This window comes from Cervus canadensis, chromosome 18 (genome assembly GCF_019320065.1).
Source record: "Cervus canadensis isolate Bull #8, Minnesota chromosome 18, ASM1932006v1, whole genome shotgun sequence".
NCBI classification, from domain to species: Eukaryota; Metazoa; Chordata; class Mammalia; order Artiodactyla; family Cervidae; genus Cervus; species Cervus canadensis.
Window position 1 is genome coordinate 41,730,111 of NC_057403.1, and position 26,653 is coordinate 41,756,763.

General features: G+C 49.6%; 1 protein-coding gene and 1 long non-coding RNA gene across 2 annotated transcripts in view; one reads left to right on the plus strand and one right to left on the minus strand.

Annotated features, from left to right (window-relative positions):
* Positions 1-756: 756 nt before the first annotated feature.
* Positions 757-8,735, plus strand: LOC122420767. The gene is made up of 3 exons (XR_006263368.1): positions 757-869; positions 5,799-5,930; positions 8,609-8,735. It is a non-coding gene; the product is annotated as an uncharacterized LOC122420767 (long non-coding RNA).
* A 419-nt stretch (positions 8,736-9,154) lies between these two features.
* SLC6A2 (solute carrier family 6 member 2) overlaps positions 9,155-26,653 on the minus strand; it is a 42,386-nt gene continuing 24,887 nt past the window's right edge. The window contains exons 6-15 of the mRNA XM_043436217.1: positions 26,205-26,339; positions 24,484-24,587; positions 23,159-23,283; positions 21,775-21,887; positions 20,391-20,519; positions 18,061-18,160; positions 16,741-16,841; positions 16,118-16,285; positions 14,105-14,176; positions 9,155-13,160 (exon numbers count right to left, since the gene is read on the minus strand). Coding sequence (XP_043292152.1) covers positions 13,137-13,160; positions 14,105-14,176; positions 16,118-16,285; positions 16,741-16,841; positions 18,061-18,160; positions 20,391-20,519; positions 21,775-21,887; positions 23,159-23,283; positions 24,484-24,587; positions 26,205-26,339 — 1,071 coding nt within the window. The 3' untranslated portion in view covers positions 9,155-13,136. The remainder of the gene's footprint in view (positions 13,161-14,104; positions 14,177-16,117; positions 16,286-16,740; positions 16,842-18,060; positions 18,161-20,390; positions 20,520-21,774; positions 21,888-23,158; positions 23,284-24,483; positions 24,588-26,204; positions 26,340-26,653) is intronic.

Genomic DNA, 26,653 nt, shown 5'->3' on the forward strand with positions numbered 1-26,653 from the left:
AGGATGGAGGGATGGATGGATGAATGAATAATTATAGTCAAAGACGATAGAGAGGTAGAGTCCCTTTACTGCAAGGACATTCTCTCCAAAGATCCTTGCCTGGAGAGGTAATGAGTTCCCTGACCCTGGAGTTGTGTAACAGGAGGCTGAGACTTGGCAGGAACACTGTAAAGTTAATTTAGGCATCAGAAGGGAGACTGAAAGAAATTTAGAATGCTTCCAAAATAAGAGCATGGAACTCTACATAAGAGTATGGCAGTAGAAGCCCAGGGAAATGAAAAGATTTGCCCTTAATTCCCCTACTTGGCATCTGTGGGGCTGGGAGTCACTCTGCAAGTCTTCCAGTTGTTCTGAGGGCCCCAGACCAAAGCCTCCCCTTGTCTGAAGGCCTCTGTCTGCTTGTGCCTGCCCTGGGAATCTCATAGAGCATGAAGGTTAGAGTCCAGGAGGGGAGAAGCACTTATGAAACAAGTTGTTTGAAGAGTCTTTGGTTACCTGTAATTGGAGAGTTTTTGTCCTGGCTGTTAATATATTGATGTAAGAGGGCAAACTCCGTGGAGAGAGTATCTTAGAAGTGGCCAGGGATGGGGGTGGGGTGAAGGCTGGTGGGGAGGGCAGGAGCTGGGGCCAGAGATGGAGAGGGCGGGACCTGGAAGGGGGCACAGCGGGGAACGGGATCGCACTGTCCCTCCAAACTCCTAGAGACCTGCAGCCACATGGGCTTGGCTCTTCCTGCGCTGTGGCTCTTTGCTCTGATCATGATCTCGCTCTTCACTTCCACGGCTTGGAATGAGTACTCCTGAAATACAGAGAGCAGGGTGGCGTTTGGAAATATTTGGCCCGGGGAAGGTGCCAGAGATGCATATATGGTAAATGTTCCCTAGCAGCAGCATGCCCTCTGGACTTGGAGTTTTGTACCCAGCCAATCTGGTGGCCTCAAGAGACACAGGGGAGGGTAAACACCCCAAGTCACAGCTGCACGGGCTCTGACACGTGCAGAGAAAGATCAGCTAACTCCCCCCTCGCTGCTGAGAATGTGGGACAGCAGCTCCTATTTTCCTCTTGATTATCAGTATAGTGTGTGTGTGTGCGTGTGTGTGTGTGTGTTGCTCAGTCGTGCCTGACTCTTTGCGATGCCATGGACTGTGTAGTCCACCAAGCTCCTCTGTCCATGGATTCTCCAGGCAAGGATACTGGAGTGGGTTTCCATTTCCTTCTCCAGGGGATCTTCCCAACCCGGGGATCGCACCCTCATCTCCTGCATTGCAGGCGGATTCTTTACCATCTAAGCCACCAGGGAAGCCCCGATTGTTAGTATGGATGAGGCCAAATGATGGAGAGTGGCTCACCAGAGTATTATTACCGACTCTGGAGCCAGAATGTGTGGGTTCCCATCTAGCTCTGCACTTAGTAGGTGTGTGTTCTTACTCAGGGGATGTCCCTTTGCTGTGCCTCAGTTTTGCACATCTAAAATGAGAGTGACAACTAGGTTGTCATTGGACTGTTGTGAGATTGAAATGGGTTGTTTTTAAAAGTGCATGGAATGGAGAAAGTGAAAAAAAGGGAGGGATTCATAAATAAAGAAGTTGTTTTAACATGCGGTGTATTAATAGACACTCTGAGGTGTGGTAAAGCCCATGGATCTGGAGCCAACTGCCATTTAAGAGATAGTTTGTTAGTCCCAGTTCCCCAGAGGAGGGGGCGTGACGCCACCTGGTGGGGCACAAGGTGATGCCCTGGGTGTGTCAGGTGCAGAGGAAGGAGGGAGGAATTGGGGGTAAGAACTTAATCTTGGTTGGTGGGAGCGGGGGTGAAGGAGCTAGCCAAACCCCCCCTCCTCCCATGGTCTGGGGCTTAGGGACTGCCCACAGTTGTCAGGTCCTTGACCTAGAGTGACAAGGACTGGATGATAGTGGTCCATGTGGAGGACCTAATAAAGAGAGAAGTTGGGGAACAGGCTCTGGGATGCTGGAAGGGAAAGTTCACTCTTATCTCCAGGGATTGGCTAACTCTGGGAGGGGCAGTCCCCCCAGAATCAGCAAGGCTCCAGCAGTCAAAGCGTCAGAATACAGGACATAGAGGACACGATTAATACAAGGGTGCAGCAAGGGACCTCAGAATGCATCTGTACCATTTTATAGATGAAAAAACTGAGGCTCAGAGAGGGAAGTGTGCCCAAGGTCAGCTGGAAAATCATGCTCTGAATTCTATCTCTGTCTCCTGAGTCCAGAGCCAGTGCTCTGGCCATCAGTGGTCTGACAGCCCAGCCTCCACTGGGTTTAACCCTCTTCCTGGTGCTGTGATACTGTGAGAGGCCTGGAACCGAGGGTAAGAGCAGAGTAAGAACCAAATTAGGAGATGCTTTCCACCTTAGAAAGTCCATATTGGCTGCCTCCATCTCCACAGTTAACTCATCTGTAAAATGGACATATTAATATCTACTTAGTGAGATTTTGAGCTTCCCTGACGACTCAGTGGGTAAAGAATCTGCCTGCAATGCAGGAGACACAGGAGACTTGGGTTCCGTCCCTGTGTTGGGGAAGATCTTCTGGAATAGGAAATGGCAACCCACTCCAGTATTCTTGCCTGGGAAATCCCAAGGACTGAGGAGTCTGGTGAGTTGCAGTCCCAAGGGTTGCAAAGAGTTGGACATGGCCGAAATGACTGAGCATAGATGTGGACAGCCAGGCTTTTGTGAAGATTAGTAAAAAGGGACCGGACTGTACATGGAATAATTTAAAAATTGTTAAGAATTTCAAGATTACAACAATAGAGTACTAAAGCAATCACGGGGCCTGGAGGCTTCTGAGAGTGGGTGTTGTATAAGAGCACACGTCTCACATCCATGACACAGCTGGGATATGACGCTTGGTTGTCTGGCTCCAGAACCCAAGTCCATAGGTGCAAAGTAATTCTTCCTTCCTACACAGAACACGGTTTAAAGATATTTATCTGGGCTTCTCATGTTTAACTTCATGCCTGTTTCTGGCCAAAGGCACCCATTTGACTGACAATTCTCTGCTGCCCTCTTGTGGGCAGTGTCAGTAATAACCACACATCCTTCAAGGGTGGTGGCTGACCTCCAACCCAGGGCAAGACTCTCAGCAATGATCCCAAAGAATGGTGACTATGCCTGAGCCGACACACCCAGGGACAGCATTCAGATTGCTCCTTTGTCTCTTGCAGCCTCTAGGGCCCTAACCATGAAGCAGTTGCTTGGGGCTGGGAGTTGGGGGGTGGGGGGCGGGTCCGCGGCACGGAGATTCCCAAATCTTATTCCTCCTTCAAGCTGAGATTAAATGCCTTCTGGTCCAGGTGACCTCCTCAGGCTCCAAGATGGAACCAGTTCAGTACTTAGCACCTCAGAAGTGCTGAGGCAACTTGACTCATAAAGCATTTGTCTGAAAAGGATCTATCCTTTGCCTCTTACTTGGGCTAACTGAGGATACTATTTAGGTTGGCTGAAAGGCCCCTTTGGGTTTTTTCCCAGCACATTTTACAGAAAAACCCAAATAAACTTTTGCACCAAGTTTGTAGTGCTTGCTGCTACTGTTCTCCACCCTGCAGAGCCAGAGTGATCCATCTGAATGGCTACAATCATTTTCGCTTCTCTCTGTGCATACCCTTTGTGGTGTGATTTTGTAACTGCACTCAGGAAGCGTCTGGGCTGGACTCTTAACTTACTTTGATAATAAAATAGAGCAGATGTAGTGGTTTGCCAGCTCTTGACTCAGGCCTCAAGAAGCCTTGCCCTTGAACACTTACTCTCACGCCCCTGTGACTGCCATGTGAGAGAGTCCAGCTGAGCCTGCTGGAGAAGGAGACAGCACCTAGAAGCAACTAAGACCCACAGCGGCAGACACATGGGTGAGCCCAGTCAAGATCCGCTGAGGCTGATCCAGGTCAGCAGAACTTCCAAGGTGGCCCACAGGCTCAGGAGTCGAACATATGGTTGTTGTTTTCAGCCTGGGGCTGGTTTGTTACGCAGCCACTGCTCACTGATACACTATATACATCCAAGTATGATCACATTGTGAGAGGGCTTCCCTGGTGGCTCAGACGGTAAAGAATCTGCTAATAACGCAGGAGACCTGAGTTTGATCCCTCGGTCATATCACTCCAGTGAAAAATATAAAGCTTTTCATTGGCTCCCTGCTGCCCTCTGAAAAAAGTTCCATCTCCTTATCCCGAATAGGAGGGCCCTTGTCTTCCGGATTTTATTTCCCTCTGCAGCCCTTCTACTTAGACACTTCAAGTCTGCACGTCCTTGTATTCCCTTACTGCTTCCTACTTCTGTGCTGTCACTCTAGAGACTCTCATGACCTGGAATTTCCCTCATGACTCAGCTCAAGGGCCACCTGTTATGGGGAGACCTCTCCGTCTCCCTAGGTGGGATTCTGTGCATGATCTCACTGCCAGGTTGAGAAACAGCCTTGCTTCATTCATCTGTAAACCCAGCCATCCACTGGGGGCCGACTATACGCCTGATACTTGTCTAGGCATTGGAGATACACATAAAAGTAAGTGGTTGTGACCCTCTGTGCCAAAAGTTCTTAGCCCTCTGAAAGATCTTTGACAATCTGTGGTAAATGCAGTGACAAGGACAGGCTCAGAAAGGCACTTATAAGAGATGACATCTTAAGGGACAAAGAGGAATTAGCAAGTTTCAGAGAAAGGCACAAGGATGAGGTCCAGGGGGCCAGGTGTGCTTGGGGACATACTTGCAGCTAGTCCAGGTAACTGGAGCAGAGAGGTGGGGCAGGCTGAGGAGGCGGAGTTTGGATTTACCTTGAAGGCCATGGGAGCCATTAGAGGGGTTTAGAAAAGCATGCAGTCAGTGCTCAACACACGTTTCCTTATTAGCACACCATCTGTATTCTTCATCAGACTGGGAGTTCCTGAGGACAGGGTTATTCCTTCCTTGTATTCTCTGGTTCCTTCCTGGAATAAGAATGGGACTGAGTATAATTCTGATCAAAGAATGAATGAATAAGTGAACAATTCCACCCAAGATATAACAATACAAAACCCAGTGGAGTTTTTTCACCCAAACAAGAATGGCTCTTCACTATCCTGGCCAGGCAGGTGTTGAGGGTTCAAAGAGGCTCTGAGATGGGTCCAGAGAACAAAGACCCTCAGTCCTCCTGGTGTCCCTCAGCCTCTGCTTGGCAGCCAGGAGTGTGTGCTGGTGCCACCTGGAGGCCACGGTGCTCATGTTCTGTTTGGACTGTCTTCCTCCATTGCCAAAGTGCTCTGTCAGCCCGGGGAAGGGGAGCAGGAGCCTGGGGACGGCCAGAAATGGTCTGCCCAGCATGTAACCGAAAATTTGGCCCCTGTTCCCAATGCTGAATGAGTACAAGGACAAAGCTTTGAATAAAGGAAAGAAAAAATTTTTTTAACATAACCACACTCCTTTTAATGCACATGCATCACTCTCCTAGATGATACCATTCCACTGGCCAAAGCAGGGTCTTCAGAACTCAGTATTAATCATAATACCACCCCATCAGGCTATATATAGCCTTAGAAACACTTTGTGCTCTTTAGATGTGGGGGGCAACAGGAGAGAATGGAAAAGAACAGTGGCTTCTCTGGATAGCTTCACCAGAGTGCCAGGTTATCTAATCCAGTTGTTTGGAGTGAGAAAAATTTCCTGTTAAGCAGTTCACCATCCTTCCCAAAGCTTTGCAGAAACCTTGTGCTCTTCTGCTCTTGGCACTGAGAAACAGTCCAGTCTGTTAGCTCACTGATTAGTCCTTCATTCAACAAGCATATGTTTTTTTTCATTCACATCGCAGCTCAAATGGGTTTTGCCAATTGCAACTTGCCTTCCCTGGTGATTCGGCATCTGGATTCTCCATCCTAGGATGCTGAGATCTTCCAGGGCCTCCTGAGTCATCTCTGCTGTTCTAGAAGAGTCTCCTGGAGAGGTGGGAAGCAATCGAAGCCCACCCTGAGGACATAGAAGCTGGCAGTAGCCATTTTGGGGCGGCTCGTTCTGCAGAAACGCACCGGTGCTGGCCAGTGCCTTTCTGGAGTCCTAAATAAATGTTCATTTATATTTAGTTTTTGGCTGCCCTATGCAGTTTGCAGAATCTTAGTCCCCTGGTCAGGGATCGAATCTGTACCCTCCACAGTTAAGGTGCAGTGCCCTAACCAGTGGACCACCAGGGAAGTCCCTTGAGAGATTTATTAATTTGCCAGCAAATGAGGAGGGTAGCAGACTAACATCTTGAAAACTACCGTCCTATTCTCTGAAAGAGGGCAGGACTATTTAAGGAGAATTCTGAGGTTTGGGGTGGCAGGACTGCATGACTGAGATATGCAGTGTGTTTGGAGAAAGCGAGCAAAGGTATTTTCCTTGACTTACAGGAGAGGTTTGTTCAAGATGAACTCTCTTACTTTGTTATCCAGAGCAAGTCATTTGCTTCCTAGCATATTGTAGGCAAATTATATTTATATATAAATGTATATTTAAGTGCATGTATATATATATATATATAACATATATAAAATATATGTATGTGTTCAAATTACAAATGTGGATACACACAAAGTTATTTTTATATTATGTATTTGTAATTGAAGACGGTGTTGGAACTAGTTGAGGATCCATGCCTCTACCAACTGGATCACGTTATGCCTGAATGTCTGGGGTCCAAGGGATATGGCACCTGTGGTTAAAGGTCAGACTAGAGCCAGATTTCCTGGCTTCAAATCCTAGTCCCCCCAGCTACTAAGTTGTATCATCCCTTTTTGTCTCAGTTTTCCCCACTTACAAATGGGGATAGTAATACTAACTCATTGGCTCATTGAGAAGATTCAGAGTTGCAATCTGTAAAGCACTGGGAACAGTAACTGCCACAAGATAAGACAGGGTGCTTGTTGACTGAATGTTGGAGCAGGGCCTTGGCCTTGTCCAAGGTGCTGATGTCCCTAAGGTCTCAGTCCTCCTGGGGACCATGGCTTGTGAGACGTGGACAGTCCCCTTTTCTCTTTTAACAAAGCCAGGTACTCCTTGTGCCATGCTCTCTTCCAATTCCAAAACCCTGATGGGGGACTCTATACAGTTTAATTGCTTACCTAATAATTCTAGTCATGGCTCTGTCTGTCACTCACTGGAAATGTCAGAGCTGTAATGTCTTTCCTCATCTGCGAAGTGAGTTTGTCTCATTTGTCAGCCCTGCCCTCTCACTCCTCCCCATTGATAGGTTATCGTTACTACCAAGTGACCAGATGGGAGGGGTCAGGGGTCAATGGCAACTACCAGGGAAGCCTGGGGGGCTGTGGTGTAAGAACAGAAATGTAGCAGGAACCTGGGCATGGATTCAGGGTGGGCAGCAGGCAGGTGACTTGTCGTTGGCCTGACCGTGACCTTCAAGTGTGCCCCAGACTCACCGTCTCCAGGAGCTGGACTTGCTTCAGGGCTCTCCTCTCTGACTCCGGGTCTTCCTATCTGAGGCCGGGACTCTGGACTAGACTTGAAGCTGCAGCAGGTGGGGTGGCTTCTCCCTGCATAAAGCCATTCTTTGCTGTAGAAACAGTCAGCCATGGCTCCAGGGTATGGTCAGGCCATGACCCTCGCTGGGCCTTCTCTGGGGACAGAGGTGGTCACTGCACCTCAAATCAGAGGTGGTCTGATTTCCTGCAGCCCAATCCCTTACCTTCATGTTTTTATGGGCAGCTCAGCTCCTCCCTGGCCCAAGGCTGACAAGCCAGTTGCTGATAAAAAGGACATCTGAAGCCAATCAGTCGCCAGATCTTTCGGGAGTCTCTGGTTACCACACTCCTGTCTCCACCTCTTCTGGGTCATAGCTGAGGCCAGGGCCTCCCTGAAACATGGCCCAGCTAAGGGAGCATCTCCCTCGCCAGCAACCTAATGGGGGCTGACAGCGGAGGGCTTGTGGAGCAGCCGGGTCCCGCAAGAGGTTGGCTGCTGCCTCCCAGGACCCATGGAAGCTGGTATTTTCTGAAGCTGGAACTTCCTTCCCAGCTGTTCACATGCATTCAGGCCCAGGGAGACTCAGATTTGGCTATTCCCAATTCAAACATCTGAGGTGCTATCCTAATGAGGGGACAAGAGAACAGACGCTGTTTTGGCTACATGAAAACACAGCAGCAGTAGCTGGGCTGCCTTTGAAATGGGCAAAGATGGGTGAGAAGGAGAAGAAATAGATAATCATTATGTAACCGACACGTGCTAAACATAAACTAACAAGCTGTGCAAGCTAGCCCTATTCTGAATCCAATATTAATATTTAATCCTCTCTACAGCTCCATGAGGTGGTCACTATCATCATTCCCATGTAGAGATGATAAACTGAGGCAAGGGAGGTTAAATAACTTGTCAAAGTCTTCACACAACTGAGTGATGGAACCAGGATTTGGATCCAGGCACTGTGGCCCCTGAAAGGTTGCTCTTAAGTGTTCATCATCTTGTTTGATCCTGCTAATCCTCTTGAAAGTCTTATTCTCATTCTTCAGAAGCAAGAGAGACTCAGAGATTTTACGTAACTTGTCCAAGATTCCACAAGAGTGAGTAGTAGGGCTGGTATTCAAACCCAGGTCTAACTTGACTCAAAACCCTTTGTTCTTTTCCCCAATCCAGGGCAAACCACAGACTGCAGGCCAAATCCATTCCACCACCTGTCTCGTAAATAAAGCTACTTTCATTCTACAACAGAATTGAGTACTTGTGACAGAGATCTTTACAGAAAATGTTTGCTGAAACCCACATTAAAAATATGGAATGGATGAAAAGCAGCAACTTCCACTTCTGTCTATTAGGAGCTACCTAGGAAGGTAGTCATTCACATTTTAGTATGAATTCATCCACCACAATCTGTAATTGCTCCCTGAGAGTATATCATAGTCAAAAACAGAAAGGCCCTTGAAATTCAGCCCTAGAAACAAAAAAGTGAAACTAGTTAGCTAATTAGATATCCATTTTCTAATTAACTGAAAATATGTGTCAACCATTTACCTCCCCTCAAACTTCTGTCCTAGGTTATAAAAAGAGTCATTTGGGTGAAAGGTGGGCCACGATGACCAGAAACTCTTCATTACTAGCTGGAGACTGATCATGGAAGACCCACTGGACTTACTTAATTTTTTAGTAGTTTACCTTCAAGCCAGAAAGAATACCACTACCAGATACATGACACAGGAAATATCCTTTATTATTCTGTACACTGAATTTTCCATGAAGAGGACAGCTTTTAAAATAAACACACACCAGATATGGAAATCTGCATGACACTGGAACAGTCCGTGACACAGGGCACCATTGAAAGAGTCCTTGTTTACACAGAAGTGGATAAACAGAAGGATGAGGGCAGGAACCCCAAAAGCAACTTCACATTCACCAGAATTTTGGTGACTTGTACGACTGTAACTATAGCCGAGCTGCACATCCTCAGAGCTGTGGATTTTCGGACTCACCAGGGCATGACACCTGTTACCCTCAAATTCCTTCAAACAAAAGGGTTGCATTTATTTTTTAAAATACCAAGTGTTTCTGTCAACAGCTGAAGAAATACTGGAGAAAGAGAAAGTGCTGAATGTCCAGAAAACATGATACTTCCAACATGTCTCTACTTAGTAGATTGTTACCAGTCACTAGATCATCAGGCAAGCCCTCCAGTAAACTGTATCCTTCATTCTTTGTAAATTTAACATAACAACATTGCTATGGAGACAGGATTTTTTTTTTTTTACTGGGTGAGACCTTCAATCCTCTGATTCAACCCTTGCTTTTTTAGAGACAGAGAACCCTGCAGCCCACAGAAGTGGAGCCCATGCCCCCAGGTTACCCAGTAAGACAGTCACAGACTCAGTCTGGTAAAACTCTAAATGCTGCGCTGCTTCCCACCACACCACACTCCCTCTGTTCTCCCGTCCATGGCTTTCAAAGGATAGAAACGAAACAAGCTCGGTGAACTTCTTACTAAGAAATGACATCTTTGGTAAGAATGTTTAGTCTCACTCACATTACCAGGATCCTTTGGCAAGAGACAGGCCCCCACCTGGGCTGGAACCCCTCTGAGAATTAAGGCAGCTTCGAGGACCTTTATTTAGCAGGATATTTGGCAAGAGTCGGCAGGTCCCCTTCACCTCTGTCTCATTCGCATCTGGAATGAAGACCAACTCACAAGTCGACACTAAATAATTAGACATTGAAGAGATGTTAACGGAATGATCTTAAACAGATATTTCAACACTTCGTGGAAAACAAAAATTCTTTACAAATCTAGTAAAATAGCAAAAGTGCCCTATACAGTACACAAGAGCACCCTTATCCTGGGTAACCTCTATAATAATAATAATAATAATAAAATGTCCTCAAAGAAGAAGTCAAACACTGTTTATGATAAAGCCCATGCTCTCTTTTCATTAAATGTGGGTGAAAGGTGAACCCAGAAGGTCTGCCAACACCTCATGAGAACGTCCACGGGTGTCCCAGGTTCCCCCACCCCCAGAGCTGTTCCCCAGGCTCGGGAGTCAATTTTCCCCAGAAAGCAGCACTATTGGGTTGGTTGGTGTTGGGTCAGCTAGCACCACATTTCCAAATTCGCCCTCAGACATATGTCTGGAAGCAGAAGGGCCACATACAGACGGCAAGAGCAAACGGCAGGATTTGTCTGAAGGGGGCCCCTGGTACACAGGCTTTTCTGACTCATATCTGCCCAGCAGACTCAGCTCTTCACATGCCACTGTTCCCTAGAGCAGGGGTCCCCAACCTCCAGGATTTAACACCTGATGACCTGAGGTGGAGCTGAAGTAATAATATTACAAATAAAGTGCACAATAAATATAATGCGCCTGAATCATCCTGAAACCCTCCCCACCCCGATCCATGGAAAAACTGTCTTCCATGAAAGCAGTACCTGGTGCCAAAAACGTTGGGGACCATGGCCCTAGAGTGGCTCTTTTCATCGAAGGAAGTCAGTGAAATACTTTCCTCCCTGGCAAACAGCTAGAGGAGAATAAATGACATCTCCTCCTCCCCTCTTCCCTTCTTCCAACACATTGCTCTTTTGCTAAGAAATAAATACGCCTTGGCCACTTGACTGGATGGATTGTTGTTTACATTTCATGACAGCCCTGGGCATGGTGAGCCGTATTGTGCTGGGAATGTCAAAGTGCTCTCAGCTGAGAGTCAGAGTTGAGAGTTGAGGGTCCGACTGGATCCCTCAGTAGCTGAGGAACCTTGAGCAAGAATGACAGAAATGTTGGACCTTGGTTTTCTCACCTGGGAAATGGGGACAGAGAAGCCAGCCCTACAGAATCTGCTGGGCGGATGGGAGGCAACGTGAATGAAAGTGCTTTGTAAAAAAACAAAAAACAAAAAAAGGTTATACCTAGGGAGGAATTATCCTTCAGGGGTGGATTCGGAGCCACAGATGGGACCAGATAACCACCAGGCACCGGTCACCCTGCTCTCATTCACACACCTGTTTATTCCACTCGGTTGGGTGCTTCCAGGCTGCACCTTTCTCAGGGTCTAAGGCACCTGCTACTTGGGTTGTCTCCGATTTCTAACTGGACTTTTTTATATGAGAAGATCCAAAGTCTCCTGAGGTTCCCACTTTAAAGAAAGAACATAAGGGGCCTGACTCAACAGAAAATCCATCCCCCTGCCCCCAGCCAGCCCCCAAGTAACCATCTGCCACAGACTCCGCAATCAGTAGATCGGGCTCCGAGACTGCCCGCCCCCTGCCCCCTGCCCCGCCCCACTTTCCCTACAGCACCTTTGGGGTGTCACCCTGTACTCCCAGTGAAAATGATGAGGCCTCATTTTCTCCCCCAAGATTCTGCAACAGGGCCTCTCACAGTCAGAACAAGAACCCACAAGTCTAGGTTTCCGAGCGTATAAGGAACTGATACCACAAAGAGAAATGCCAAATAGATGCCACCGACTATAAATCACCTCTGAATGAGCCAACACTAACCAGTAAGCACCACCAGAGGGCATCACTCGTGAGAGTGTATCAGAAATCAACCTAGAAATGCTTCCCAAGAGCCAACCTGCTCCCTCAGCTCGGAATATGAGTGTCCTCAACCTGAGTGACCGGGGAGCAGTGTCCTGGGTTCCGTGCTGCCCTCATGAAGAGAGACAAAGGGAGTTTTCAGGGCCCACTCCCCATCACTCAAGAACCCCTGGTCCACACTGGGGGGGATTCCCACAGAAAGGCTTTGAAGGTATCTGTGAATAACACAGAAACAGCTGTCTGTCAGACGGCCTTTGGACACTGACCTGGCTGTGTGAGGACAGCAGAGGGTCCTGTAGTGGAGACACACAGCTGGCCTTGCTGGCTTCCTATCCCGAATCCCCGAGGAAGGTCCCAGGAGCCACAGGTAGCTCTCTGGGCATCATGCCCCTTACAGAGCAAGACCTGCATGTGGCCTCTATAGACCCATCTGGTTCCTATTAGAAGCCACTTACTATGACACCCACAGCTCTGGGCCCTCTGAGCACCAGAAGCCAGAAGAATGTCCCAGAACACACACAAATCAAACCCAGGTCAACTGGAATGAAAACCATGAAGATTTATGCTCATGATCCCCCCAGAGGTTCTATCCATGGACTTCATAACAGCGACAAATATCCCCAAAGCTCCCTGATCAAGGTCCAGCACTGACCAGGGCAAACGAGAGAAGTAAGATCTAGGTACCACTCCCTTGCCCCCCAAACTCAGCCTGGCTGCATATTCGTGTTTTGGTTTTACAGTGTCTGACCCAAAAAGCAACATCCTTTGTCTGTCTGATTTGGTGGACTGAAGATTTCTTCTGTGGCCCAACGTACCAGCCAGCACGGTAGGGAGTTCTGCCTGAGACACGAACCTCAGCCCCAGCTGGCTCCCACAGCTGGGGGGAGACTTCCTTGAAACTAAAGAGGTTCAACAGAAGTCATTTTTCCTGTTCCCTCCTCTCCTCTTCTCCCACGAGGCTTAGCAATCCAAAAGCCCACAGCCCTCGGGCCAGGTGAACAGAAGGTGAAAGAAAACCAGGTCATTAAATCAGTGGCAACTTGGAAAAGAGGAAGAAGAGGGGGTCGGAGAGGAATCCCAAGACAGTGTCCAGGGTGGCCTTTGACCTGAATGTTGGCGCTGCAGGGTTCCTCCTCGGGGCCAGGTTCAGATGGCCAGCCAGTGCTGCAACTGCAGAGAGAGACAGCAAGGCCAGGTTCAGGGCGGGCAGGGGCCGAGGGACGAAGGCTGCTGAGAAAGACAGTAGGACACAGGGGAGGGCAGGAAACACAGCTGCTTCCTTCAAAGACTTGGAGAACACCTAGGAGGATTCCCTAGGTGTCACATGGGGACTTCCCTGGTGGTCCGTCTGGTGGTTAAGAATCCACCTGCCAATGCAGGGGACATGGGTTCAACCCCTAGGCCGGGAAGATTCCACATGCTGCGGGGCAACTACGCCCATGCGCCACAACTACCGAGATCGTGCGCTCACATGCTACAACTGAAGCCCGTGCTCTGCAACAAGAAAAGCCACCGCAATGAGAAACCCGAGCGCCCCGACCAGAGAGCAGCCCCCGCTTGCCGCATCTAGAGAAAGCCCGTGCAGCAATGAAGACCGAGCACAGCCAAAAAGAAATAAAATGAAACTGAAAAAATTAAGTATAACTTTCACAGAGACCCAGAAAGCGCAAAGGTGGCTTTGCAAAGTCACACAGTCAGTCTGAAGCAGGGGAGTCACAGGGAAACTCCCCAACCCCCACCCCCACATTTTGAAAGGGAAAAGAGTAGGACTTAGATCACCAAGTCACTGACATACTTGCAGCGCTTCCTTCAAGATAAGCAAGCCTCAGCCTAACCTGGGGATACTCCACGGTCACAACTCAAAGAGGGAGAACAGAGTTGAAGAAATTGGGGCCTCTGGTACCTGGGGACCCAGGAGCAGAGGGGCAGGCAGAAGCTGGAAGTGGGCAGAAGACAGGCCCCTTTTCCTCCGTTCCTAATATCACACCCCCAGGCACTAGAGCCCGCAGCGTTCTGGGCTTTCTGGCGTGTGTGGTGTGTGGTCCTGCCAGCACACCAGGGAGCCGTGGGTCCCCACCCGCAGCCCCCGCCGGAATGGTCCAAGCTGCACCTACTTGGAACTGCCTGATGTCCGTCTGGGCCACCAGGTGATGCTCGCTCTCTGGAGTTATGCCATAGGCCAGTCTCTGTGAGGATGGAGAAGTGGAGGAGGCCTCAGCTTGGCCCAGGGACACCCTTCCGGCAGCCCGGAGCACACCCCACATCAGGGCCGCCTGCCGCTTGTCCCTGTAGGCCCATGTGGACAGCAGGAGAGGTTTGTACAAGACGCTCTCCACCCTGGCTTATGGAGCTGGTCAGTTCACTCTGAGATATGCATTCGGCGAACGCTTACTGAGCCAGTGACTGCTGTCACACACTGGCCTCGGCCCTGGGGGTCCAGGGCTGAAGGACACCCACACACTCTGCTCTGGGGGAGCTTACAGCTCACGGAAGGGGCTGACACTGAACAGACACACACACAGGCAATTTTACAACCATGAACGGAGGCAGTGCTGCAGACAAGCTCAGAGCACAGTGAGAAAACAGTCGACAGAACCTCAGTCCTGCCTGGGGACCGGGGCCACCTTCTTAGGGGGCTAGACACAGGGTGGACTCAGGGAATGTGTCTGGAATCAATGTCTGATCACTAGGTGGGGGGACCTCAAAGTGTGAAGAATAAAAAAACTCAAAGTGGGTCCTGATTCTACGTCCAGGATGGGCTCACTGAACATGGTCCTCCCAGTGGCCCAGAAGTTCCCGGACCGTAGGATTTCATGAACAGAAGACATGGCTCACGGGGGTGGGGGTGGATACAGCCCTGCCTGGGACCCTCTCCCCTAAGTTCCTGTTTGGCTCACTCTTTAGGTCCTCCTGTATGTATCTGTCCTTTCATGAGAACGTGAGCTCAGGGGAGTGTGTCTAGTGCTGAGAATACAGCCTGCCCTGTTCCGACTCTCAGTAAGTATGAGTAAAGACAGTGGATAAAGAAGGAATGAAATCAGGACACGAGGAAAAGACTATCACCATTATTTATAAAGAAAGGGCATTTAACCGAAGAATAGGGCGGACATAATTTCAGTTAAAAGTCTCCGGTTCCCAAATACTGATTCTGAATGTATATATCTGCAATGCACACAGCTCAGAGAAGAAATGTACTTTGGAAATCTCTGCTTTAGGCTGATCAGGTATCAGATCCAGGAAAAAGGCAGGTGAAATCCAAAATACAAGGTCATGGTGACTCCAGATGGGGACAGTGGGAGATGTGTGCGGTGAGGACAAACCTTAGGAGATGGGACAGGAGTGGGCACAGTTAATGCAGACTAACTCCTCCTTAGGGGAATGGAGGGCTGAGCTCAGCACAGTGACAGTGGTAGGAACAGAGGGGCAGGACACTACATATGACAGGCGACGTAAGAGCGGGCATCCTGTGGGGGCGATCGGCCGTGTGCCGGGCAGCAGGCTAAGCGTTCCCTTTTACCTCTCAAGGGCCACGTGATTATCCCAGGTTACAAAAGTGGGACCTGCGGCTTGGGGGTAAATAACATGGTCAACATGGTGGGTCCGTCTGACTCTAGAGTCTGTGTCCTGCCTGTCTCTCTTTTTTAAAGGTTTATTTTATTGAAGTATAGTTGATTTACAATGCTATGCAAGTTTCTGTTATATAGCAAAGTGACTCAGCTATGTGTGTGTGTGTGTATATATATATATTCTTTTCTCATATTCTTTTTTTCGTTGTGTGTGTTTTTTTAAATTTTTACAATGGTGTGTTAGTTTCCGCCATACAACCATGTGAATCAACCACAATCACACATACATCTCCTCCCTTTCCTTCCTGTTTGTCTCTCTCACCCCAGCAGGAATGACTTGGGATGCCCGTCTCCTGCTGTCCCCACCCTCCCTGCTGTCCCCACCCTCCGTTGCTGTCCCCACCCTCTGCTGTCCCCACCCTCCCTGCTGTCCCCCACCCTCCCCTGCTGTCCCCACCCTCCTCTGCTGTCCCCACCCTCCCTGCTGTCCCCCACCCTCCCCTGCTGTCCCCCACCCCCCCAGCTGTCCCCCACTCTGCCCTGGGCTGGTCCAGAGCTCACCTCTCGAATGGAGCCCCGGGTGCTGAAGAACTTGTAGACGACGTAGGCGGGCACCAGAACCATGGAGGAGCCCGCGATGCCCCATCCGACCCAGTTGGCCCAGAGTGGGAAGATGTAGTCATCGTAAGTGAGTGGCTTGAAATTGATGATACTCACAACCACCACAAACTGGGGGAAAAGGATACAAGGATGAGGGAGAAGAGAGACAAGGGGAGACAGGGGAGGAGGTGGGAGGGAGGGAGAGATGCAGAGAGGGACCAGAGAGAAGTGAGGACCGATGCATGAGATGGATGCAGGGGATGGAAACAATAAGGATGGAGGGAAAGAGAGAGAAAGGATTCAAGGAAGGATGGATCATGGAAAGGAGACAAAGAAACAGGAGCAATACAAAGAGAAGAAGACTAGAAAGGTGACCTTGGAGCTGGGCTGAGAGGAGGCACACACAGCCCCCGCCCTAGACCTGGCTCCGGGCTGGACACCCTGCTCACATGGAAGCCTCCTTGGAATCAACAGGGCAGGCGGAGCCTCCTGAGCAGGTCTCTGCATCCCAACCGCCTCCCCTTAGAAGCACAGATCCCCACCTCCGCCCTCACCCTGGGACGCTCCCACCACACACTACACACCAGGAGGAAGGCAGGGCTGACAAACTTCCAGCAGAGTCTCCAGTACAGGCCGGGCTTGAACCCCATCATCTGCTGGATGTCGTTGCTGAACCTGTCCACACCTGCGCACACACAGGGCGGGCCCGTCACCGCGGCCCCTACAGAGCCCGGGGCTGCCCACTCCCGTCTGCTGCCTCCCTGTGGGTCTGCCCCCAGGCGGAGAGCAGAAAGCTGGGGCAAGCAGGGGCACCCTGGCTCATAGCAGACCTGGGATGGGCACTCGGCTGGTTCAGAACAGGCGAGAACACACTCAAGGGTAGCATCCCCTTCTGTGAGTAACCCCAATTCACTTTTCAGAAGGAAAACCAGGTCTTGGGGAGGGGACTTGTCCCTGTTACATAGCCAGGGTGGCCTGATCCCAAAGCCCAGCTCTTTCCTCTTGCTTCCTGAATCTTAAAACAATGATGCCTGTGGATTCAGAGGCTTCCCTGACTTTAATCTGGTAGAAGAGACGAGACTCTTTCTGGTGAGCAGAAAAGAGTGAGAACAGAATAAACACGTTAATTGTGATACACTGGGGGCTTTCCCTGTGGCCCTAGAGGTAAAGAACCCGCCTGCCAGTGCAGGAGACATAAGAGACACGGGTTCAATCCTTCGTTCAGAAAGATCCCCTGGAGGAGGGCATGACAACCCACTCCAGCATTCTTGCCTGGAGAATCCCACAGACAGAGGAGCCTGGTGGGCTAAAGTCTATAGGGTTGCAAAGAGTCGGACACGACTGAAGCGACTTAGCACACATGCATGGGGAAAAAAGCGAATGACAACACATTTCACTTTCTACCAAGTTCTCCCCGTTCAGCTCCAGGATAAGGTTGCCAGAGAAAATACAGGACACTCAGTTGCATTTGATTTTCAGAGACAACAATATAAATTTTAGTTTAAGTAATTTCATGCAGTGTTTGGGACAGAGGGATATATGCTAAAAAAAATTACTATCTGAAATAAGGGGTCTTATTAACAAGGGGTCTTGTATCCTGGGTTGACAAAATCTGGCAGCCCTACTCTAGAATGAATGGCATGGCTCAGGGGGCAGCAGTTTCCTCTGAATTCCTCTCTTAACAGCTGACACTGATGCCTCTGGGGCCTTTGCCGCCTCTTGTTAAAGGGAGCTCATGCAAAGATGAGCTGAGAGCTATGACCAATATAAGCCACTTATACAACTCTGGGATCAGCCAGTGACAGCCCTGGAGATGGAAAGCCCCTTTGCCTGACCAGGTGAAAAGTCTCCAGAAGTTCAAGGGGCTGAGGCTTTTCCACACACACTGAGGGCCCAGGACCTACCATAAAACCAGGAGACGCCGATGGCTTCCATGAGCACAGCAAAAAGAATGGAGGTCCCCGCCGCAAACGTGTCCAGCAGGGTCAGCACATATATTCCACCCTGGGGCGTGGACAGAGAGAGCCTGAGGCCTTCATGGCTGAAATAGCGATCAACTGTTCCATCCATCAAATTGAGCTCTCCCCTGTCCAGCTCACTCAGAACTCACCCCTACCCCATACTCAAGTAACGAGGTTTACGGTGCTACTGTGCTGCTGCTACGTATTCTAACAAAGACCTTCTGGGGTCACTGGGTCTGAGGGTAGGGACTTCAGCCAGTAAAAAGCAAGCTGGGGGACTTCCAGGGTTCGATACCTGGTCAGGGAACTAAATCCTGCATGACGAAACAGAAAGATCTCGCATACCTCAGAAGATCGAAGATCCTACGTGCCACAACCAAGACACGGTACAGCCAAATAAATGAATAAATCAGTATTAAAAAAAAAAAGCAAGGTGAATTTTATCAATGAAAAAAAGGTTGCCTCCCATGTAAGTAACAAAGGATGCTGCAGCCATCAAGCCATCACATTACAGCTGCCCTGAAGGTGAGCCCTCAGGGAATTCAGGATAGAAATAGGATGCCTGCCATATAGCAACCAACTGCTGCAGTCACCCCCTGTGGGGGCACTCGGCATCAGAAAGTGTGGATACTGGCCCCAGATAGTGGAGCTATATATCAAAGGAATGATTTCAATGAGCCTAGACTCTTGCATCTTCCTATACAGAGAAAAGCACTAAACTCCTTAAACTTGAGATGTCTGGTTTTCTTTAATTAACAGTAATCTTTTGATGTTCCAATTTCCTTGTTCTTTGTTGCAAAAACTCATATATTCTTGAGGCAGGAGATAGATGGGCTCCGGGTTTGACATTTACAACTGGCCCCCTGTTCACACTTACTGGGGCGATAAAAAGACAGGCTCCAGGCCAGATACTCACTACCAGCCCTGTGTTTACATTTCCTGAAGCAAGAGACTAATGGGCTCTGGGCTACATTTTTAGGACCAAAGTCCTGCCTACATTTTGAGATCCGCACTTCGATATGTCAATAGGAATATGGTGGGTAACCGGGCATTGGGTACTTCACTGGCATGAACAGAGGAGGGTTAAACCCTGTTAAGAGATCAAGAGGTCATACGTTTTCCATCCTTGGGCCAGGGAGACACTACACATGTGCAAAAGGCTTCTTGGGATCAAAAATGCAGGGGATGCCAGACCATCTAATGCCAGACCCCCTCCATATGCCTCTGCGATGAAATCTATCTTGACTGAGAAACGTGTGCACACCCAGGGAAGGGTCCTGAGGTAAATTAGCCATGGGGAGGTCAAAGCGAGACGACTGGCCAAGAAGAAGATAAAGACCTGGAAGACTTCCCCTTTAACGACAATTTAAACCTTCCAAAGGTGTGACTCTAGCAGCTCTGAGTTCACCCATGCATCTTTCCACATGCACTCTGCTTTTCTAATATATACTTTACTTACTTCTATACATTCCGTCTCCTTGTCTGATTTTTCCTTACAAGGCAGACAAGGACTAGGGACAGAGATTCTAGGCACCAGCCCCTATGGTCTAATGTTTAGGATTCCTCGTTTCCACCCAGGTAACCAGGGTTTGTTTCCAGTCAGGGAACTAAGGTCGTGTTTCCAGCCACTGCTTACTGCAAGCTACTGCTTCCTGCTGCATGCATCCGAAATCATCCTGGCTCCTCCCTGGCCTTGTGGAAACAGCGCCTCAGAGCTATCTGAGATGCTGAGCCAGGCTTAGGGCTTCCTTGGTGCTCAGATGGTAAAGAATCTCCCTGCAGTGCGGGAGACCCAAGTTCAATCCCTGGGTCATGACGATCCCCTGGAGAAAGGAATGGCTAGCTGCTCCAGTATTTTTGCCTGGAGAATTCCAAGGAAAGAGGAGTCTGGCAGGCAACAGTCCATGGGGTCGCAAAGAGTCGGACACAACTAAACAACTAACACTTTCAGGTTAAGTCCTCAGTTTGGTTCACCAAATAAAACCTAATTCTCAACTTTCGGGTTGTGCACTTTTTTCAGCTGACAGTTTAAAATGGCCCTTTGCTGGTCCCCACCCCCAAACCAATAAGCAGGTTTGCCTGGATATCCTCAGGCTTAGAGGGGATAGACGACAATGGGATATAATCCTAGAGGAATGGACCACAGAGTTCAGGATACGAGGTACTGCCATGGTCCCCCTTGTCCTACCTTCTGCTTCAAGTCTGGGAATATCTAACTGGATTAAAATGAGGCCTCATGAGCCCCAGGTGACCCAGAGCCAAGCCCCCCTCACCTTGGTTATGCAAAACAGAGCCAGAAGGAAGGTTCCAAAGGAGACAGCAAATGTGAAGAGTTTCCGGTGTCGCTTCAGAACCTGGAAGTCATCAGCCAGGCCGGTGATGACCGCCTCCATGCCTCCCATCTGGAGGGGACCGGGCAGGGTGGGATGCAGAGGTGAATGAAAATTGTGGCCCGCCATATCAGCAAACAAAGGATGCTCCAGCCATCAGCTCCCAACCAAAGGTACACCCTGAGGGGACTCAAGATGGGAAAAAACAGGATACTGGCCCTAGATGGCTAAGGTACATATTAAAGAAATAATTTCAGTGAGCCCAGACTCTCGCATCTTTCCCTTAAAGAAAAGCACTAAATTCGTTAACTTGAGATGTTTGGTTTTCTTTAGTTAACACTGACCACATGGTTTTTGTTGCAAAACTCCTATATATCCTAGCTCCTACCTTACCTCTTCAGAGCAGCCTCAGAGCAATCTGATAGGCTGCCTCCCAGGCTTGAAGTCCTTAGGAAATTCACCAAATAGACCATAATTATCAGCTTTAAGGCTGTGTAAATTTTTTCAGCCTAAGGAGTCCTTCCCTGGACCCCAGTCTCAGGTCCCCGGCTCCCTCGGACTTCCCAGCAGCTCTGAACTCACACACCCCCAAGAGATTTCTAGAGAAATCGGCAGGTTCGACTTTCTCTCTGTCCTCTCACCCCACTTCTGCCCTGTTGTCAACCAAGCTCAGAACTCAGAAACCATGTGAGAGGGGGCCAGGAGTTAACTCCTCTCTCCCCCTTATCAACAGGGACCTGACTCCTGTCCACTCACTCAGCCTGAGTGGATGCTGATAAAATACCATGGGAAGAATGGTTGGTGAGAGAACAGGAGTTAGGAAACTCTGAATTCAGTTTCCCCGTCTGTAAAAGGAGAGTACTGGGCTGGCTTATCCCAGGTCCCTTCTAATATAAATTTCCACAGTGCCAAGGCGGTTTCTCCTGGTTCCTGGCAGGTGGCTCAGAGACAAAAAGAAAACCCGCCTGCAAATGCTGGAGATGCAAGAGATGACAGTCCGATCCCTGGGTCGGGAAGACCCCTGCAGGAGGGCACAGCAATCCACTCCAGTATTCTTGCCTAGAGAATTCCGTGGACAGAGAAGCCTGGCGGGCTACAGCCCATGGAGTCGCAAAGAGGTGGACACAAGTGAGCACACATGCCATCATCATTGCCTTTCTGAGTACTGATTTCTTTGCTTGCATTTAAATAGGGCCTTCTGGAAACAACTACTAATCAGGGGTTTGAATGGGGGAAAACTTGAGACTTAGCAGTGTGTGTGTATTTGGAGAGGGAGGGTCGGAGGCTAGTCTCTGGGGGCGGATGGTATCCTGAAAAGGTCACTCACCGAGCTGTCAATTCCCAGAGCCAGGAGCATGACGAAGAACACGATGGCCCAGAATGTGGATCCCGAGAGGGTAGAAATGGCTTCTGGGTACAGGATGAAGACTAGGCCAGCTCCTGGAAGAAACATCAAGGACCTCATCAATGGCTGGGGCTGTGGGTCTGAGCTGCAGATGACAGGGGAGCATTTTGAGGCCCAATAAGCCCCAGTCCACCCCCATCATATTTGGTCAATCATGTGTAGATAGAGCAAACCAAGGTTCTAAAGACGATGGACTGGGACTTCCCTGGCAGTCCAGTGGTTAAGACTCTGCACTTCCAGTGAAAGGGCTGTGGGTTCAATACCTGATCAGGGAACTAAGAACCCATATGCCATGTGGTGAGGCCAAGAAAATAAACAAATAAGTATGACTGATGAAGCCAGCTCCAAAATAAGGCTGGAAAGAAGGTGGGGTCATCTTAACAAAGTTCTTGAATGCATAGGTGAGAAGCTGAGAGGTGCTCAGAAGCCATGGAAAATTTGTTGAAGAAGGAGGCTGATGACTTGATTTCCCAAGAGTTTGATATCAGTTTCATATCACCAGTATGTCAACGGTTCGATCCCTGGGTTAGAAAGATCCTCTGGAGAAGGAAATGGCAATCCACTCCAGTAATCGTGCCTGGAGAATTCCATGGACAAAGGAGCCTCCTGGGCTACAGTCCATGGGGTCCCAAAGAGTCAGACACAACTGAGTGACTAAGCAGATACACATGTGCCAAAGAGGCTGACCTTAGACAGCCAAGGCAGAGAGCAGTCCTTCTCCTGGCCAGCTACAGGCAATGGTTCTCAAACCCCACCTCCTACGCCTCGTGAGGGATCCTCTTACTCTCAAAACTTTGTGAGTTTTCAGAGTTCATCATAGGCAGCCCCTCCCCAAGTCTCAGCCTCTTTGTGGCCATAAGAATATGAGAAGAAAAAAAAAAGAATATGAGAAGCAGTGGGGAAGCATAGGCTCTACTGCAGGACTGGTCAGGGCTCAAACGGTGGCATGACTCACTAGCTGGGCGACCTGAAACAACTTTAATAGACTGAATTTCAGCGTTCTCATCTTTAAAGTGGGTCCATTAAGACTTGCCTGGCAGCACTGCCAGAACTAAACCAAGATACGTCAAGTGCTTAGCCCAGGGGCTGGTACAGAGTGGGTGCTCCAAAAACCTATCTGGCCTGGCCTGATTCAGAAGATTCTGCCTGGAATTTCTACTGAAGGCCTCAAAGTCCATCCAGCAGCAACAGGGAAAGCCCCATGCCCAGCTCCCCTCGGTCCTGCAGCCACAGGAGAACTGCACAGCTGAGAAAGAGGTGAGTTTCTCAGCCCCTTCCTTCTCAGCGGGCAGGACTACCCACCCACCTTCAGTGGCGACATCCTCAATGTTGACCTTGTGTTCATGGGCCATGTAACCAAGGATGGAGAAGATGGCGAACCCGGAGATGAAGCTGGTGACACAGTTGATGGTGCTGGTCAGCAGGGCATCCCTGGGGAAAAGCAGGACTGTTAGTTCAAGTGGTCTGACTCTTCACAACCATGCTCATGGACCATCTATGGAATCCATGACTTCAAATGCCATCCCCCTCTTCAGTTTGCCTGATGCCACTCAGACCCCAGTGCCCCACCATCCCTGGTAGATGTAGGAAATAGGTCAACAACTGCTGGATAAAACACTTTGATACCAGTAACTGATATCAAACTCTTGTTGGGAGACTGAATCACCAGGCTCCTTCTTCAACAAACTTTCTGTAGCTCCCCAGTGCCTCTCAACTTCTCACCCAGGTATTCAAGAGCTTTGCTAAGATGACCTCAGCTTCTTCCCAGCCTTCTTTCGTGGGACTCTCTAACACATGCTCTCTGAGCAAGCCAGTCAACTTGCTGGTTCACAAACATACCACCTCTCCTGGCTCTGCTCAGGCTGCTAGTGATCCACCCACTCCACGTCTGCCTATCCCAACCCTAACTCTGCCAAGGCTCACCTCAAATGTACCCTCTATGTTCTCATTGATCCTCTATCAGAGGGCTGATTGCCCCATTTCCTTAGCCTCCCCATAGCCTGTCCCACTGGCAAGCATTCATCCTACTCTGTCTTGTACCAGGGATTCTGTCTTAAGACTTTGGCAGAGAGTGACAAAGCAGCCCCCATCTATGCCCTTGTCTGAAGCGTTCACAGCACTGGGCCTGCAGGAGGCAGCATTAAATGCTTACAGAGCCAGCTGATCTGGAGCACCGTCTTCTGAGCAGGCTTCTTATTCTTTCCTGTGGTTTTAGGTTCTGACCCTGCCAGGGCCCTCACCCTTCAAGCAACCAGCCTGGTATTCCACCCTTGTCTGCCCCCCAGGTGTCAGATGGACAGACAGGCAGTGCTGGCTGCCCTGAAAGCCACACAGTGTCCCTCTGTCACAGTTGTGCATTCTCATGATTTCCCAGGGTTAATGGCTTCAACTATTCCAGTTCCTCAGCTTGCACTGTTTAAGAATTGTCCTGAAGTGACATATGTTCACCAGGACCCCCATAGGCCATGTCAGAGTTCATGGAACATCCGGGATGATCTTTACTCTGTCTCCTCTCACAGGGAAAGAAACCCAAGAAGAAAATCTGACTTGTTCCAGACCAGAACCCTCTCTCCCACCCCTGTGAAGGTCCCCAGGATTTAGAGCTTTCTGGAGTCCCAGGAAGGATCTTACCTGTAGCAGTTATTGTCAAATTTGTTGTAACTAGCAAACGCAATCAAGACTCCAAATCCAGCCCCCAAGGAAAAGAATATCTGAGTTGCAGCATCAATCCACACCTAAAATGGGCAGATAAAGGCCATCACCCTCTGCTCCCGGAGAACTGGACTACCTCACTGCTTCAGATGGGCTGAGAAGCCCCAGGGATGCTCTTAGACCCAAGAAATGAGATCTAGCCAGAGATGGGGCAGTCTCACAACTCCTGCTCCCCAGCAGCCTGTACAAAATCACTGCGGAGAGAGGCTGGGGTCTCTCTGGCATCACACAGCCTTGGGTGGTCATGAGTAAGCTCACCCTGGAGGAACTCACAGGCTGAATTTGATATTTTGATTTTCAAAGAATGTTAAAAACTGAAAGTTAATAAACTAAATGCTCCAGGCAAGAAAGTGGATGTGGCAAGGGCAAAGGGTTATGACTATCTCAGGTGTTATGGAGACAACAGCTTCAGGAAGGAGTTACGATTCCTAGTAGCTTGACCAACCCACAGAGAGTGGGGACTCATTGGTGGCCAATGGGGCTTGCTTCCCTCATCTGATGAATGATGAAATTGCACGCCTGGAAGCCTGGAGATCTGAGTTCCTCCAATTGCTCAGCCTCATGGTCTAGCCCTGGTCAGTTTCACTGTCTATGTCTCAGTTTCCTCGTCTGTACAATGGGGATCATTTTACCTAGCTCACCAGGACTAAGCCACCATCAGAGCTATGAGACTTCTGTCATCTCCCCACTTTGTAAGCAGAGGGTGTAACAAGAGAAGCCATCTGATGGAGGAAGACAGAGCTGCTCCTTCAGATGGTACTCAGGCTATTTCTACTGCTGGAAAGATTTAAGATATGCGAACAGTGCAGAACAGATAGAACTCTGACTTGCTTCACAATTTGCAAGGCTGATTTGTTTCTTACGCTGTTATTTTTCTGTCAGTTACAAAGGAAGCAGGTTTTCCTCTTGGTTACTGGGCTGTAACACTGAGGTATGCCTGGACAATGGAAGCTGTGTCCCTCCTAAACCTCTATTGGTCCTCGCTGCCAGGATATCGTGGGTTCAAAAAGAGTATGGGGACATCTTTGGGGATTCTGAGGGGAGCATGCTGGGGTGCTGTCACTGAGGTGCAATGAGGAAGGAGGTTGGAAATCATCTCAGCTATGATCTGAAGATGCTCAAGGAACTAGGAACCTCCAAGATGTCTCTGCTCCTGGCCTCACCCCGCTGTTTTGGACTCCACTCCAAATTCACCCCACTTGTATGGTAATCTCTGGGCAGGACAGTGAGCTGAAGGAGATGTGAGGAGAGACAGTCAGTAGGGTTTGGGTCTCCCTGTGGCTGATGCTGCTCCTTATGCTGACCAGATGGTACCAGAGGCCAGGGTTGGAGACCAGAGTAGAAACAGGTCTGGGGTGTTGGAGTGGGTTAGGGGGCCATGACACTGGGCAGGGATAAGAACCCAGGACAGGATAGTGCTGTCTTTGAAAAGAGGGGGTCTGCAAAGGCCACTTAGAACCACAGATTCCAGATCATCAGAGCTGGACAGGCTCACGAATACTGTTGGGTGCAGATGAAACCGGTCTTTGGGCAGATGGAGACGCTGCTGCTCAGAGTGGGGAGGACCCATCCCAGGTCACATAGAGCACTGAGACCCCTCCACAGCCTGGCCCAAGGGTGGGTGGTGGCTGGGCACTGACCGTGGCCTCTTTTAGGCGGTAGAAGTCGATGTGCAGGTAGGCGTTGATGCCGTTGGAGGCGCCGGGCAGCGTGATGCCATGGACCAGGAGCACGAACAGCACGAGGTAAGGCAGCGTGGCCGTGATCCACACGACCTGGCGGTGGACAAGCTCGCCGTGAGAGCCTGGCTCCGCCACCCGCGTGGTGCAGGGCTGGGGTGAAGGAGCCAGTCACACCCTCCCTCCACCTCCTTCCCACAGTGAACATGCTGAAGTCTCCGTCACTAGGTCAGACCTGGGGCACTCCAGGACAGCGTGGACAGACCAAGGATGCACCTAGGAGAAAGTCAGCGCACCGGCGGTGCTGCCATCGAGGAAGCTAAGGGCAGCAAGAAAGAAGACTAGGTCCTCGCAGGGCCCAAGGCCTCCTCTGCTACAAGCTGCCTGTACTGACCCCAAGGTAGAACCAG